We start from the raw sequence: 15,964 nt of genomic DNA on the forward strand, positions 1-15,964 counted from the left end.
TGAGAGTTGGGTTTTATTTTACCCACTAACTGATGTGGACATGATTCATAAGGGAAAACACAGGTACCATGTATGAGGGGAAGCATTTTTTTAGTGTGATGAGAGTGTCAAGCCTTACATCAACATAGGCATTTAAAGACTTGGAGTTCCCCTGGTCTTCCTAAGTTTTACTTGTATGGATGCTGAAATAAGAATATGAATTTACTAAATCAAACCTCAGGATAACAAGAATTAAAAAGACTCATTTCCTTCTAGGAACATGTAAAATCCCAGAAAAATATCAATTCTTTTTGAGTTTTAGGATGAACAGTACTAGGAAACTTAAAGTTCAATCAGTTTTTAGTAAAATAACTAGGCTTACTGCATCATGACTTTCATAGTACTGTGTGTCAACCGAAGGAGGAAAGACAAACAGGCTTTTCTGTATGAATTGGAGTTATATACGTATCATTGTTGCAACTTTCATTGCTGCAAATCGTGATAGAGAGTCAAATGGGTGTACTGGCTGCATCCAAATGTTTCCTTGCAGTGATTGGTAAGGGTTTGGTGCTGGAGGGTTGGTTGTGTTTGTGTCTTACTTCATTTTTTGTTTAAACCATATCATATACCTCGCGGTGTTAGTGAATAGAAATGTTTCCCAGTCAGTGTCTTCTAGTGGCCAAGATCCCAAGATACCAGTCAGAAACCAAGTGCCCTTATACTCGGTAGCTGAAAAGCTTCCTCCAGCCAGTCGTTTGTCCACGGCCTCCTGGAGGTGTCCACAGAACTGCCTGTTTGTGAGGCTTATGTTGAGTATTTGTTTGCAGTCCTCAGCAGGAAGGTATGAAACCTGCAACTTATCACCTTGAAGTTCATCACCTTCCATTCTCCAGCCACTGACTGTACCAGCCAATTTTGGAATTAAAATGTGTTCTGCAAAGTCTCTTTCAGGGATGCATACAGGAAGCTGGTGGTTGTTGCATTCAACGTGCTCTTGGAGTTGTAGTAATGCAATGTTGTTCTCACCGGTGTCTTCATCATACCGGATGTGTATGTGTTTCTCATTAACTTGCATTATCTTCTCGGTTCCACTGGTTCCATTATGCCCTGTGAAGCAATGACATTTCACTGCTCTTAGGAATAATTTATCAGAGACCTGAAAACTGCATGCAAACTGACAACGGCTGCCTAGTCGTGCTGAGAAATACGTGCAGTAGAGAAACTAAAGGCGCTCTTTCTTGAAACAGCCGTAGTAAAGGTAGGCTAGGAATGGTATCTTGACAGTTTTTTAATGCTGTGTAGAAGCATGCATAATTTCAGAGGGAAGGACAAATACCCAACAAGAGAAGTAAATTTTGGCATGAAACAATTTTTTCCTTGGGGGGAGGGAAGGCACCTCTAAATCCACCTGGTTTAGCTTATCCATAGGTGCCGAGTTGTGTATTGTGTTTGAGAGGTAGTTGTGTCTCTGCTTGCCTTGTAGAGGGGTGTGGGACAGCTGTAGCTCTAGCTCAAGATACTTAACTGAGATGCTTAAATGAGATGACAGCAGATTTGTTTCCTTTAACAGTTTTTTGTGCAGCAGAAATTTTAGTAAGCTTTTTTAAAATTAGCTTGTATACTAAAATGTGCTACAACAAGAGAAAATGTGTTTGAGCACCTACCAGCACCAACCCTGATTTCAAAATGGCTGTGCAGAAGGGCACACTCTGCTGTAGTCAATACAAAATTACTTTTTAGCAGCACTCCTCCACAGAAGCCCTTCCCTTCTGAGTTTAGCAGCAGGACCTAAGAAAATGCAAAAAGACGATAGATAGCACTGTCCATGTGAGGTTGAGTGATAGGTTTCCTGAATTGCTAGAAATACCTGCCAAGGAAATCGCTCATCACGTTTCTTCCTGGTTTCACTCATCAGATTATCACTGTCTTGAAGTTTCCCACATGCACATTGATCTAGCAAATGAATTAAAAAAAATCAAAACCTCGTGCTGTATCATTTCAAGACAACTAATACCTGCAAATACCTTATTGCTTCTACCTTGACTTCGGGGTTTGTTTTTTGCACCAAGGAAAAAGACAGTATCTCAGCTGGTGAGAACTGGAATAATTCGCTTGGCATCTGTAGTCTAATAGCTTAGTGATGGTGCTGAACATTTTGGGTCATTGTGTTAGGCTTGTGGTGACCAGATTTCATTGTGTCTGTAACTAATGAAATGAGGCTTCCTCTCCAGCCCACCATCACCGCAGCTTGCTTCCTCATCTTTGTATCCTGTATCTGAATTGCACCAAATACCTGATAGCTGTGGCCCGATCAGGACAAGGTAATCCTCGGTTTTCCTTGTCAAAGCCTTTGCGCCTGCCTTTATGTTCTGGTTCAGACAGCAAGTGTGCTTTTCAAGTGGATCCCCCAGTTATCTGCATTTATCACACTTTCTGTTTACCTTGTGGCATGGTCTTGGGTCACACAAACTGGATTCTGTTCAGGTGAAGCAAAACCAGAAGACACCCTCCAGGAGTGCACTTAACGTACCCTCAGCGCTAATGGGTGCTTAGTCCACAGGACCAAACTAGAGCTAGTCTGAAGTAAAGCCCACCTGAAATGTGCATTGAGTGTGGACATCAAGCCTTCATCACCAAAAGCGTGGCTCTACAGCTCAACTCTTACTTGGCTGCCCTACTTGCTAATATAGACAAGGGCCTAAGTATACTGCCGTGTTTTTAGTAGACCTAGTTTATAAGGGAATGAGATTGAATGAGATTGAGATTGAAAAAATAAAGAGGGCTACTGCTTCAAACTAATTAACATGGCAGCAAATGTTGCCCTTCATTTATCAGACTATCTGGTGCCTGATCGGAACCAATTGAACCTCATTCCCAAACAGACAGGTCTTCAGTGGAGTTACTCTTTCCCGAGCATAGGAGTGGAAAACCTGGCCCAGCGAGTGATATTTAGGATGTTGCAAGGCCTCTCTGCAGACCCATCTTTAAATGTTCAGATCAAATACTGCTTCTTTTACAACTTGGGTGGTGGTCCCTACATTCCTCCTTTTTCTGCCCAGTCTAGAAGGTCAGTAATATTCTCATCACTTCAGTCTCCAAGCAGGCTGATCGCACCTGCATATCAGATGTTGGCCTGCCCACCCCAGCTCTGAGCGTGTGCCCCCTGTACTTCCAAGCTCACACCTACCTAACGCGATGCACTGTTTTTTGTCCTTCCCGAGCTCATAGCCATCAGCACAGGAACAATGGTAGGAATTGCTTCCCGGGTAGCAGAAGTGCTGACATCCTTCTTTTGCTTGGTGGCGACATTCATTTTTAGCTAAACAAAACAAACAGAGGAAAAGCACTGGGAAGTCTTCAGCACATTTTATGTTTATTCGCTTTATGTGGAGGTGGGTAGGGACACTGGCTTGGTAGTATTTCCCACCACATATTGTTTTTTGCCTTGTTAAGCAGAAGTTGGAGACAGCTGAGTCTCTGCAGCTTCCACAGACTCGTTGCAAACTGTGCTCACCCAGCACCTCCCTGCACCAGACTGTCTGCACCTCTGAGTTTTGGGGAGCGTTAGGAGCCGAGGGTCAAACTAGGCCTTCCATGTGAACGCATGGAAGGATGCCATGGGTTTTCTTTCTTGTCTTTTAAATGAAACACTAAGTATCTGCACTGCGGAGGACTGCTGCAGGTGTTAAGAAGGCAGGTATTTCTTGAGGAAGAAAAAGGCTGAAGCTTTCTGCTTTTCAGCAAAAACAAATGCAAAGCTCCCATTTCTCATGCTTGTGCTAAGAAAATTGAAATTAACAGCTGCCAAAGACAAGCAAAAAGAAAGGGAGTATTAATCACCTTTGAGACATGCTCAGTCAACTTCCCATAGCTAAGCAAACACTTAAACTTCAGCATAAAGTAACAGGAGGAGCAGCCGTTTGATGGTGGATCTAGCTCGCAGGTGGAGAAGTAGCAAAAACACCCACAGAAAGTTGCTCTCTAAGGCTCATGCTGAGCAAATCCAGTTCCCAGTGCTGCTCCAAGCTGTGTCGCTTTCTGTGCTCCCCAAGAAGCTGGTTTGTCTCTGTCCAGTCACACCCCTTACACAGAAAATGACCCTGCCTTGCGGCAGCCGGGGCGTCTCCCACCCCAGGGGACCTCCGAGCCTGCAGAAAGACTGATGTAAGGGCTGGAAAGTGGAACCTGGCAGATGTAAAAATGTAGGGTCCGGCCCAGGGTGTTTTACATGCCAGAAAGTGTCCGTTTTGCTTTATGCTTTTTACACTTCCGCTGAAAACTGTTTGTTTTCTGGAGCCCCTCTGTCCTGAGGGACTGTCTTGTGGGCACGTGAGGCCTCGGAGGCACCGGGGTGGCTGGGAAGCCACCGTGGCACCGCGGCCCTGGTTCTTCAGGTCACGGGCTGCCTGGGACCCCGGCAGGACAAGCAGCCGGGGAGCGTGGGTGGCAGTGGCCAGGGCTGCCTTTGGAGCCCACCCGTGAGGGGGACTTGCTTCAGCCCTTTTGCTGCATCCCCAGAGAAGGAAGGATCCAGGGGAAGAGGCAGCCTGCATAATCTTGGGATCAGAAATCACCCCTGCTCTGCCAAGGACTGTGTGTTTTAACCTAAAAACTGATAACTGGCTGTAATGGGAGAGCGTACGGTTTCCCGGGGTCCCCGTATGACAGGAGGAGATAGGGCTTCTCAGAAGAGAGGGCGATGCCTTACCGAAAGCACAGTTCTCTCCCTCGTAGCCCTCGGCACAGGTGCAGGTGTAGCCGCGAATGCTGTCCTGGCACACGCCGTTGTGCTGGCAGGGGCTCGACGAGCACCTCCTGCCGCCTGCAGAAACGTCGCGAGAGAGGGACGAGTCACCACCACCCCTGACCCGAATTACGCAGCCCTCTCCCCGGCACGCGAGCCGCTCGGAGAAGCATTGCCAAAAGCAGTTTGGAAGGAAATGGGCTACATCTCACCAAACTGCTCCTCAGGAGTAATTTTAGCTCCTCAGAAGTAATTTTAGCCCAAGCCTCCGCTCCCAGAGGCGCTCCCGCAGCCCCCGGGAGGTGCCCAGAGGCAGAGCCCGCTTCTGGAGGAGGGATGCTCTGCTTCAGGGAAAAGCACTGACTTACAGTTCATGTGCTCGTTACGAATGTAATATGAGAGTGGCATTTTAGGCCTCCCATGTTAGGTTGATATGCATATGGATAAAAAAACAGTTATATGCATATATGGATTAAAAAAAACTGGCATCAAAATTAAACATCAAACTAGGAGGAAATCTGGTTTTTACATATCTGTACAATTACTATACACCAGCTTGGAGACTCGCGAGCTTAATCTTTCTGATGAACCGAACGCTGAAACCAGAGGATGCTTCACTACAGGTGAAGCACCAGGCAGAGCTGCCAGTTTCCCTTTAAGCTGCCCACTGGAAACACTCCAAACCAGTTTGGAAATGTTCTCCAAATAACTGCTTATTGTAGACATACATGATCGGGGAGCAAGCCAGATAAGCCTAACCCGGGACATGCTCTCCAACCTTTCTAAAATGTAAAACTTCATCAGAGAGGTCAACTTCAGTCAGCGGGCTGCTGTGATTGATATCAGGGATGGAAAGGGGAAAACTCTACCTGATACTGGAGAAAAAAACCCAACCGTCATCTGCTCAGGCTATGGGCACGTGTATCTTTTAGCTTTAGACATACTAAAATTCTGGCTTAAAGCAGTTACCACCTTCAGCCCACCTGCAGTCAGATGCCATCAGCATACCCCAGCACAATTTAGGTCTCCTTGGAGGGTTTTTGCATGGGTTAGGGGGGGTCTCATCAGCACAGCTGAGCAGATGGAGTTGAGGAATGAGGACCTCCAGCAGCAATGGTGGGTAGCTGGAGCTAGGGAAGGGCTTCATCTACAGCCTGAAGCAAGTTAGATAGTTTCAAGCCTCTGAAATGCATGCTCAAATATAGGTAAGGAGGTCTCAAAAAATGTCTGGGGTCAGGTGAGGTTCTTTAAGACTGGGAAAAAAGTAAACCTAGTGCCTAGCTTTATTAAAGGAGGAAAGAGAAGATTCAAGGAATTGTAGAGAAATCAGCATGATTTCTGCTACTGGAATGATTAAACTCTTTGTAAGCACCCAGCAAAATAAGAAGGTGATGAGTAACAACCAACATGCCTTTTTCAAGATCAAATAATCCAAACCAATTAAATCTGATTGTGTTATAGGATAAGGGACCTAGTGGGGAATCAGTGAACATCGTAGAATAGAAATGTCTCGGATGACATTGTCGTTAAGTGAGCTAGGAAAACACAGACTACTATAAGGCATGCACAAAACTGTTTGGAAAATGGTGTTTAAAGAGAGGTTATCAATAGCTAAGTTTATACTGTTAATAAAACAGAGTCAGGGACAAGTATGACCTCAGTCCAAGTGCCCTTACAGCACACATCCACGCTAGAGCAAGATGTGCCGCTACATCAGCTTTGACTTGAAGAGACCAAGGTGGAGCCGTACAAAACAGAGCCAAAGGGTGAGCCAGCAGTTGGGTGGGTGCTCAGCCTTTCTCCCCAGCCCTCTTTTATTCACAATGTGGATTTACCCACTGTACCCTCGACTATGGAAGGAAAGCAACACAGATACCAGAGGTCTAGAAAATGAGATTTTTGGAAGACAGGATGAAAAAATGGGTTTGTTTAGTGAGGAAAGAAGAAGCCATGGAGATGCATGGCAACACTCTTCAACATGTTAGAAAAGATATCACAAAGAAGGAAACACACACTGCTATTCTGCAGGAAGAAGACAGGACATAATGGCTTTTAATGACAGCAAGGAAGCCACCCCTGAGGCCAAAGCCAGTAATGCATCCTGATTGTGGCTAAGCTTGTTTGGATGGACCATTCTCAACCGGTTGCCTTTCTCTTTTCATAGACTAGAGAGGAAGCCTGCATGACATGCTTAGTGCAAACATCCAATGACTGAAATTAGGAGGAGCTAATTCCACCCTCATAGAAGTAATGAAAGGCCAGATATTTAGCATCGTTCTTCAAAACATTTATATGGCTAATGGGATTCTTCTATATAACGGTTCACTGGACTCTGTTTTAGTGGTTTCTGCAGAAAATTAATACTAACTGCTGGTTTTGCCACCTCCTTATTCGCTGTCTAAACCTAAGATTAGAAATTAATAAAAACTAAGTAAAAAACAAGATAAAATCTTAGGACGAGGCATGCAGAAAAGAGGGAGGGAATAAGGCATAGTCACCATAAGCTGATGCCCCAGGCTCCTTGTTCAGGAGACATCTAGTTACATCAGCCCTTCAGCTTTTACAGATTTGTTTCTTGCCTTGACAGCTGCCAAGGGATGATGCAGTGCCAGCTTCCAGAGTTTGCAGACAGCCCTGTAGCTTTTAACACCTATTTCTCTCACTCAGGTTTAAGTGCTAGGTTTGTATTTGGGAGGTTTTGCTGGTAAAGCTGTGCTGCTCTATTGTATCAGCAAAGCAGATTTTCTCAGGTCCCAGGTTGTTTCAGTACAGCCTTAAGTTCAGGAAAAGGAATTTACTGTGATAACATCTACTCACCTTCAACGTTTATTCACTTTGCAGTCTTAAATGTTTTTTCTTATTTATGACTTTTAATCCTTTCGCATCAAGACTTTTCCTCCTGCTTTACTACAGACATGACAAATAGTGACTGGGTGTTCCTTGTAAAATAAACTGCTAAAACCACTCAGAAAACCAGCATTGGACTGAATCATAATGTTCATAGTGTGACACTGCTATGAAGGAGAGAAATCAAGAGGCCAGCTTACCATAGTAGGCATCCCAAAACATTTTCTGGGAAAAAAAAAAAGGAAATCAGATTTTAATTCTCAAATAATATCATCTTCCATAAATATTTTGGTAAAACAAAAACATTATATGAGAGAATATATACTATGGTTTAACATTTACACAGTTGCACGACTGCAAATTCTGCCCTGCCAGCAAAATTTGAATGAGCTGGGAGGGGGTTTGCATCCTGCTCATTTTATTGTTTCTTAAAAAGCTATAAAGGAAAAGAAACATTTTGCAGGAAAGAGAGAAGCAGCTGAATCCTTTAGCAATACAGCTTCCTGGAAAAACTGGCCGGCCATTGTCTCTCTGGCATGCAACAGCCTGGGAAGTGACCCCGTCCCGTCCCATCTCATCCCCCTTGTCCCCCGGCAGGTGCTGCTGGAGGCAGAGGGGACAGCAGAGAGCGGAGCTGCAGGTCACTAACCTTCACGTGCCCCGCTTTTCCCTGGGTACTGCAGCCGGCCCTGCCGCTGCTTTCCCCGAGCGGACACCTCTCCCCACTCCCGGTACCTCCCCCCGGGACCGCCCGTGGGCAGCCCGATGGCTGTTCCCGCTGCTTTCCCCGCAAACACAATCTCCGGCCAGATTCCCGTTACAGAGCGCAGCATCCGGCTGTACGTGTCAGGAGGGCCTCTTGTACGAGGGGACTTGCGGCCTCTTTCTATAGGTCCCGCTACCTGCTGGTGTGTTGCTTCCCTCCATCCCTACACCCCTTTGCCCCCGCTGATCCGTAAGGGATGCTGAAGCTGTATTTCTCTGTGTGTGGTCAGGATGGGCCAACAGCCATATACTTTCACAACATAAGGTGCAGGACACATCATTTTCAGGAGGGGACTTTAAAAGTGTCAGAGCTGACCTCTGCATTTCCATTTTGACCACTGAAGACACCTGCTTTCTACCTGCTGAGGTGCAAAGCGCAAAGATTTCACATGGAGAGAAACCCGAACAAAAGAAGCAGGCTGCGAGGCTGAATTTGATAGTAAAGGACCAAGGCAGCAATTTTTAATATGCACACAGGTAAACAAAATACTTACGAGCATTTCATCGTTTTCAAATACTTCTCTTGCTTCTTCATGCGTGCATCTCTCTTCAAGGCATTCCCTTTCCAAGCTGCCTTGGAGGACCTCCTCCAAAAGTAGGGAACTGGCACGCCTCTGTCTCTTGATAACTTTGTTTGCATCATCAGCTGATATAAACACTGAAACGTTGTATGACAAAATGCTAACATCAGTACTTAGATTCATTTCCTTATATATTTTCACCATTTTTTCCCATTTTTTTCAAAGATCTTGTTAAGCAGCCAATTTAAATCACGAAGAGAAATCTTTTGGCTGGTTCAGGGTTTCAGCCACATTAAACTTACATAGTGAAAGAGCCCTACTTTCTTAGGCCATACTCAGCGGGGGAGTCGTGACATTATTCTTTTGGGAAGATCCTGATTTGTTCCCAAGCAGAGGGAATTTGAAGCCCTTCCTGACACATTTCTTTCCTGCACCAGACACGCGGAGCAGTGTTGCTGTGGCACGGCCAGGGAGAGGGGAAAAGTATTATCATAAAGGCAGAGGCTATTTTGTAAGATTGCACGGGGCTTTCAGACTCATCAGTAGAAGTGAAAATCATGTGTATTAATTTATGGTAATGGATCCAAACTGATGCCCTTCAGTCTTAGTTCATGGGGATTTTTTTGCTGAGAAGCAAAACGGTGACGTGGCTGAGTTCTCAATCAAATCTCTCTTAAGGAGAATAAATAAAAGCTACCCCTCAGCGATGCTCAGAGTTACGAGGGCTATATCATATACCATCCTTCATGTGGAAGACACCATAATCTTTTTGGTTTGAGTAAAGAGGGGGAGAGATCAAAGACATGAGAGTTATCAGATCTTAAACCTCCTCTTTGCAATGATGCCCACAACAAAAATTGCCTGCCAGCTGGACAGCTGGTGCGGTGCTGGAGCCTGTTGCCTTGACATTTAGTACATTTACGTGGCTGTGTGTCAGCGTGCGTTTGTCAGTTCTTCTGTGCTTAGAAAGTAAATCCGTTGGGGCAGGGACTGGGGTTTTTTTGTATTTTATACAGTGATTGGAGGTCCAGCATCACTGGGCACAAAGGTTGAAATAATCAATAATATTAGAATTGGAAAAAGTGACAGCAATAACAAAATTATTCTGAAACTGTGTACAAATAGTTATGCTTTTGAAGGATATCCAGTAAGCAACAGGCTCATGTGATATTAAAAAAGAAAGAAAAGAAATATATATATTAAATATATTAAATATATTAAAAGAAAAAGCTTCATGATTGTGTTTTGCGTTTTAAAGTGTTATCTGACACCCCAGTGCACATTTCTGCTGTGCAGTGGTTCCGATAGTGCACTTCTGCTGCTGCCAGGGGCGTTTTGACCTTCTTAAGTGGTCACCACCTTTGTCTTCCTTGCCCAGCTCCTCCTTAATATTGACAAACCATGGAGGATTAATACAGAAACATAAATTTCTTCAAGCTATAACAAGCATGCATCTCAGCCTCTTTCATAAGACTTATTTTTATTGCAGCAGCAACTAGAAATGTAAAACAAAATTCACTTTAATATCTGGGGTACTCTTTAAGAATGATAAGAAAAGACAAAATATCATCCAGGTATAAATGATGGTAATTGAAAATTACATTGCCTTAGTAACCTACTGCAGTTTTTACTTAACTACATGAAAAAAAACCCAGGAGAAATGTAAGGCAAATAAGGAACAGACAGTTTTCAGTGGTGTCACTCCGTGCTACAAAGTAAACACAGTACAAGGTACAAAATTACTGGTGTGTTTAGAAGAGCAGTAGCACAAATCAGAATTAAAGCCGCAACAAAACAAAGGCCATACCTGTCTGCTCTGTCTGAAGGAAAAGGGCAGAGAGAAGAAACAATACTGTCCAAGAGCACCTTGCCATTGTTACCCGCTGAGCCTAATGGCCGCCTGCCGGCATTCCCGCAGCTCGTGGGGGAAATGGCCACAGGAGAGGTGTTGAAGTTTAAAGTCCAGCTGCTCATGAGAAAACAAAACCTCTAAGGGCAAAGCCTAGCCTCAGGGTCAACACGTGAAAAAAACCTCAAAAAGACTTGCTTAGTGGTGCAGCAGTGCCCCTTCTCTCAGTGCACTGGCTGAAGGCGGAGCAGGTTTGCCAGCTCTGCTGAGAGCTGCTCCAAGATTTGGGTATTCCTCCCGCCCGCCAGCCTTCGTCTACTGCGACACAAAACGGGGAGAGATGAACAGTATGAACATTTCTTTGTACCATATGAAAGCCCAATCTGGGTGACGACTACAGGGATCAATTTTATGGTGTGGCTCTTTCATGCGGTGTTCCCGCAGAACATTTCCCAGGGCTTAGCTGCACTGGTCAAATCCCATCGGCTTTTGGAGCAACCAAGCAACCAAGTGTGGGATTTCCCCTCTAGGGACGTATCTGAACGGATATGGCATTCTTCTTTTTCACTGTCAGGTTTGTACTGCCCAGCCGTGAAAGAGAGCATGGGAAACTCTTCCTGACTTCAGGATCCCGGTCACGCACAGAGTCTGTGGAAGGAGGCATAAGTACGGAGCGGACGGGAGCACCTCCCTGGGCTGCTGTGCCGCGCACCCAGCAGCCGGGGCGGCTCTCCTGCCTGGCCCAGCATGAGAGGAAGGATCCAAGCGTTGGTGTGCACGGGCTGAGCTCTGCCATGGCAATGGTGCTGCAGGGAGTTTTTTGGCTCCCAGCACAGGCAGGCTCCTGGGAAGAGCAGGAAACCATTTCTACAGTCAGAGCAACAACCGGTGAGAGGAAAAGTTGTTTTTTTATCTGAGTTAGAAACACAGAGACCATTCTCTGTTTTCATGTAATAAATTCCCAGCTATTATTTGAGTATGCGGTTCTTGCAACAAAGTATAATTGATCTGAGCATTCATGGGTAAATCCCCAAATAAAACTCACTTTACATCAACTGCAGTTTTTAAAACCAGCTTCAGTGAGTACCGAGGCAGATGAGCAGGGCTGAAGCAGACCACATGCCTCACCAAGGCCAGTCCCTGCCAACCCAGGGTTGTCCGTGTGTTGCAGCTCACATCACAGACCCTAATGCCTTCAGCAAATAATTAATCTCCGCATTAAAACTGCATTGTGGGAGGTTTTTCCTGCACAATCTCTGCCGGGACGTTGTTCCAGGAGTTCACTCGGAGTTAAAACTCTTTTAATATCAAGCTTGATTTTATTCACAGCCAGTTCACAACCTTACATATTTATTTTTCCCTGTTTTATATTTCTGCAAAACTAATTAATATAGCCTCCCATCCTCTTTGGTTAACTGTGTGTCGAGCTTTCTTTAGTAAATGAGCTCTCCGTGCTCTCCTCAGTCCCCCTGAGGCCACCAAGCCCCATTGTACCTGTCCCAGCCAGGGGTTTCTTGGCTGGGGAAGAGGGGGGCTGTTGCCAGTGGTCACATCTGGTGGGTGCTGGGGGGCTCAGCCAGCACCTCATGTGCCCAGGAGCTGCAGAGGAGGCTCACCTCACCCTCCTCGCCTTGCACCTTCCCGTGTTAACGAGTATCACCCTGTGCGTACGCAGTACGGCAAGTCTGGCTCCCTTCGGCATGCAAAATATGTCACCACTTGATGTCAGCACAGGACTTTGCAGAACCCAGCACAAAAATGCAGATCTGCAGATTTTTTTTTTCTAAAGAGGCTGTTTACATTTTGCAAAGCTATGTCAGTTGAGGAACTCTTGTAGGTATAAGATAATTATTCAAATTAGGTTAAGAATAATAACACAGAGCTTCAGAAGCTGCATTCTCACCAGACCTTAGTTTACACCGTCATTTTTTCTTACTGTGTTTGTTTTAAACAAAGCATTCCTTGACTGAGCAGCTGTGTCCTTGGGGATGGGCCACCGTGTACTCAGTACGTTATGGCACTGACTTGGCTTTTTCTGTGTTGATATTATTGCAACAGGTCTTACTCTTTCATTTTCCTAATATTACGGAAAATTGCATAAAGAGAGTTTCAAAAGGGCAGTCCTTTCCTCACATGTTTCTTTAGAAAGAGTTACTGGGGTTTCTTTTTCCATTCCTTTAATTATCGCAGTGAGCACATGGAGGCGTGTTTCATTAAGGAGTCCTGCACCCCTTTTTCCTGCAGCCCTGCTTAAAGATTGCCTCCCGCTAGAAGGGTTACTCTTTCCAGCGTGAAGCCTGCACGCGGTGTCAGAGATGAAATCTGCAGTTCCTCAGGGTGGGGTAACTGCTTTAGCAACTGGTTCCCATGGAAGTCCTCCCCCGCAACAGCGCAGGGAGCCAAGGAAAGCAGGTTTGCAGATCAGCTGCCCGGGCACTGATGGGGCAGTGATGGGGACGTGCCAATGCCACCCACCTAGTGCCCCTGGCTGGCTGTCAGCCCTGCTGCGGTGGGGGCAGCCGTCCTGAATGACTCTGTCACTATCAGATGCTTTTGGGAAATGCACACCTCAGCTAGCGAAAGGGGACAGCAATTATTTTCCAGAAAATGTTGCCCCCGCACTAAGCAAATAATGAAAGCTGCTGGCTGGGCTTGCACCCACGTTTCTCCGTTGGGGTGTCCTCCTGCCAAGTGGCAGGCGGGCACTGCGGTTAGTTTTAGGTCATGGACACTGAAGATGGTTCAAGTTGAAGTGGACCGTGGTGCACCTGCCCTGTGGCAGGAGGTGCGGGCTCACAGGAGCAGCTCCAGCCTCCCCTCTCCTCCTCTTCTCTTTGCGTCAGCCCTCGGCAGGGAGCTGGGGGCCCTGGATGAGGGAAAGCCTACAGCTGCTTGCTGCCATAGGGCTGGGAGGAGGAGGAGGAGGGACAGGGACAGGACCCACAAGGAGCAGACCCCTCTGGTGTTGCCTTGTACCATGCCTCCCTGCCCCGGTCCTGTGTGCCTGTTGCCAGACGACAGCTCTGGGAGCACAGGGGCAGAAGACCACGGAAGGATGTGTTTTCTCTGTGTGCTTAGAGATGTGTGATTTGGTGGTTAGTGAACTAGCAATGCGCAGCTCACTGGAAGTGAGGCGATAGCAGGGGCCCCTCCAAGCTCCTCTGCTCTGAGCCATCTGTGCTGCAGATGGCCCCGGCGAGTTTCTTGCTTCTGCCTCCTCTCCTGCCCCATTTTGCCTCAGGCACGGTCCTCAAAACCCTGCTGCCTTCCTCTGCCCTCTCTCCTTGCTCCAGGTTACCCAGAGCCCCAGCTGGCAGGGCGAGGAGGTAGGAGCAGGCGTGACCGACTGAATGACTGATGTGCTTGCAGCCCTGCTGCAGCTCACCCCAGCAACGCCTGTCCACCCCCATGTGGCACAGGGCAGCAGACAAAGACCTGCTGAACCCCATGGCCCTGTCACCCCTTTTGCTAAACCCCCCACGGCTGCAGCAAGCCACCTCCTTGTCCTCCATCATTTTCCTCACAGGTCACTTATCTCCCGCCTCCCGTCCAACAAACTGAAGACAAAAACTGCCCCGTGCTCTGAGTATCGATGGGTCCCCAAAGCACCGTCCCTTTGCCTGAGGCAGAGGAGGGGACCAGGACCGGCCGCCCCCTGCCCAGCTGGTCTCTCCCTCCCCATAGGAGAAGCTGCAGGTAAATCACAGCAATCGCTGTCAGCTCCAAAGAGGTGGAGAGGGCAGAGGCCAGGTTTTATTGTGGCTTAACTCGGTAATTCCTCTGTTGGAAGGCTGATTTTTGGGACAAATATGTTGTGGAGCTTTAGGTTATTCTTTGCATAGAGAATATGGAAGTGAAAGCAGCAAATTCAGGAATAAGGGAGAGCTTTTTCAAATTAAAGATGAAATGATCACTTGCAGACAACTGTTTAGGAACAACAAAATGGGAGTGCATCCCTCAGCCCTGACTAGACACCAGTCGGTCCAAAACAGGTGACTGTGGTCATGAGTAGTCTTGGTCAAGAGCTAGCAATGAGTGACACAAGCTAATCCCATTTACATGCCAATGTACACTCTGCTCGTACGAAGCACGGTTATCAGCATCCACGCTTATAAGCAGCACGGTTCTGTGTGTGTACAGAAGCTACAAAAGTGTCAGCTGAACTTTGCCTGGCCAGCAGAGAGGAAGAACATACTCTGCAAAGGGTTAATCCTCAGTGCAGTTAAAATGGGTTATAATTCAGTTAAACGCCTGGACTACTGTCAGACAGTTCTGTTCACCATCTGCAGAAAAAAAAATAGTTTTTCTTGCCAAATCCAAAAGGCATCTCCATTTCCAAAAGCTGGAGGAACTTGCAGTCATTTCAGAGGAGCGTCAGCACTGCCCTTCTGCTGTGGTTACAGATTGCAGGAAATCCTGGGGGAGCCAACGGGAGGAGGAATGCAACCCCGGGGAGCTCTGATTCTCTCTCGTGGATGCTGCACCCACAACAAGGACTTGAGCCTAGCCACAGGGTTGTGCAAGTCTCCTGACAGTCTGGCAGCAAAAACAAAAACCATCTTGGAACTACTCTGACATCTGTCCCATCCCTGGAAGTGTTCAAGGTCAGGCTGGATGGAGCTTTAAGCAACCTGATCTAGCGAAAGATGTCCCTGGCCGTGGCAGGTGTTCCCATGACTAGGTGATCTTTGAAGGTCCCTTCCAACCCTTCTATGATTCTGTGATCTCTGTAGATGCAAGCTGCGACATTTTCTATTTCTGTGCACACATTGCTAAAAATAGTAATTGTTGTTAATATTTCAGTTATTAAAATACATTCTTTCTTTACTTCCAACTTTGTGTTTCTTTACCTTTTTCTCCCACTTTTGCCTTAATATCCTTTTCCCTACCAAAATTGCAACCAATAAAACTGGGTGTGGAACAGCCAGAGGATGGCAGAGCATATGCACAGACAACGCCGTGTCACTTAAGCTCCGAGGTACAGTTTCAGTGATGGATTAGGGGCTTTAGTAAGGTGGTTAATTTTGCCCTGAGATGAGCAATATGCCCATCCCCTATGAAAAATGCAGAAAAATCCCTTTGGAGTCTGTGCCATTTGGATGAGGATTTTATTATTTTTTCTCCAATTTTCTCTGATAACACTTCCCCATTATCCTAGCCTGGACTTCAGGATAAAAATGGTTAACGATGGCTCACAGAGAAACACAAACAGAGGATTTTCAGGCAAACTCCCAGAACACTGACAAAGTCTGAAGTGGG

The 15,964-nt window shown here is 46.3% G+C and overlaps 1 protein-coding gene across 1 annotated transcript; it reads right to left on the reverse strand.

Moving 5' to 3' along the window:
* Position 1: 1 nt before the first annotated feature.
* Positions 2-10,988, reverse strand: PROZ (protein Z, vitamin K dependent plasma glycoprotein). Its single transcript, XM_075136907.1, has 8 exons — positions 10,664-10,988; positions 8,830-8,993; positions 7,771-7,795; positions 4,688-4,801; positions 3,167-3,298; positions 1,847-1,932; positions 1,644-1,767; positions 2-1,086 (listed from the first exon to the last, which is right to left on the reverse strand). Exons 1-8 carry the CDS (start codon positions 10,728-10,730, stop codon positions 575-577), a joined length of 1,224 nt encoding a protein of 407 aa, XP_074993008.1. The 5' UTR covers positions 10,731-10,988; the 3' UTR covers positions 2-574.
* Between the last annotated feature and the right edge of the window lie 4,976 nt (positions 10,989-15,964).

Source organism: Calonectris borealis, chromosome 1, assembly GCF_964195595.1.
Source record: "Calonectris borealis chromosome 1, bCalBor7.hap1.2, whole genome shotgun sequence".
NCBI classification, from domain to species: domain Eukaryota; kingdom Metazoa; phylum Chordata; class Aves; order Procellariiformes; family Procellariidae; genus Calonectris; species Calonectris borealis.

Bases quoted from the DNA above. Each gene is read 5' to 3' on its own strand.
- PROZ (XM_075136907.1), bottom strand. From the start codon at position 10,730: ATGGCAAGGTGCTCTTGGACAGTATTGTTTCTTCTCTCTGCCCTTTTC. The intron at 1,768-1,846 runs GTATTTCTAGCA...GCATTTTCTTAG, and splicing joins ATGAGCGATTTCCTTGGCAG to GTCCTGCTGCTAAACTCAGA. The intron at 1,087-1,643 runs GTAGGTGCTCAA...ATTGCTTCACAG, and splicing joins TGAAATCAGGGTTGGTGCTG to GGCATAATGGAACCAGTGGA.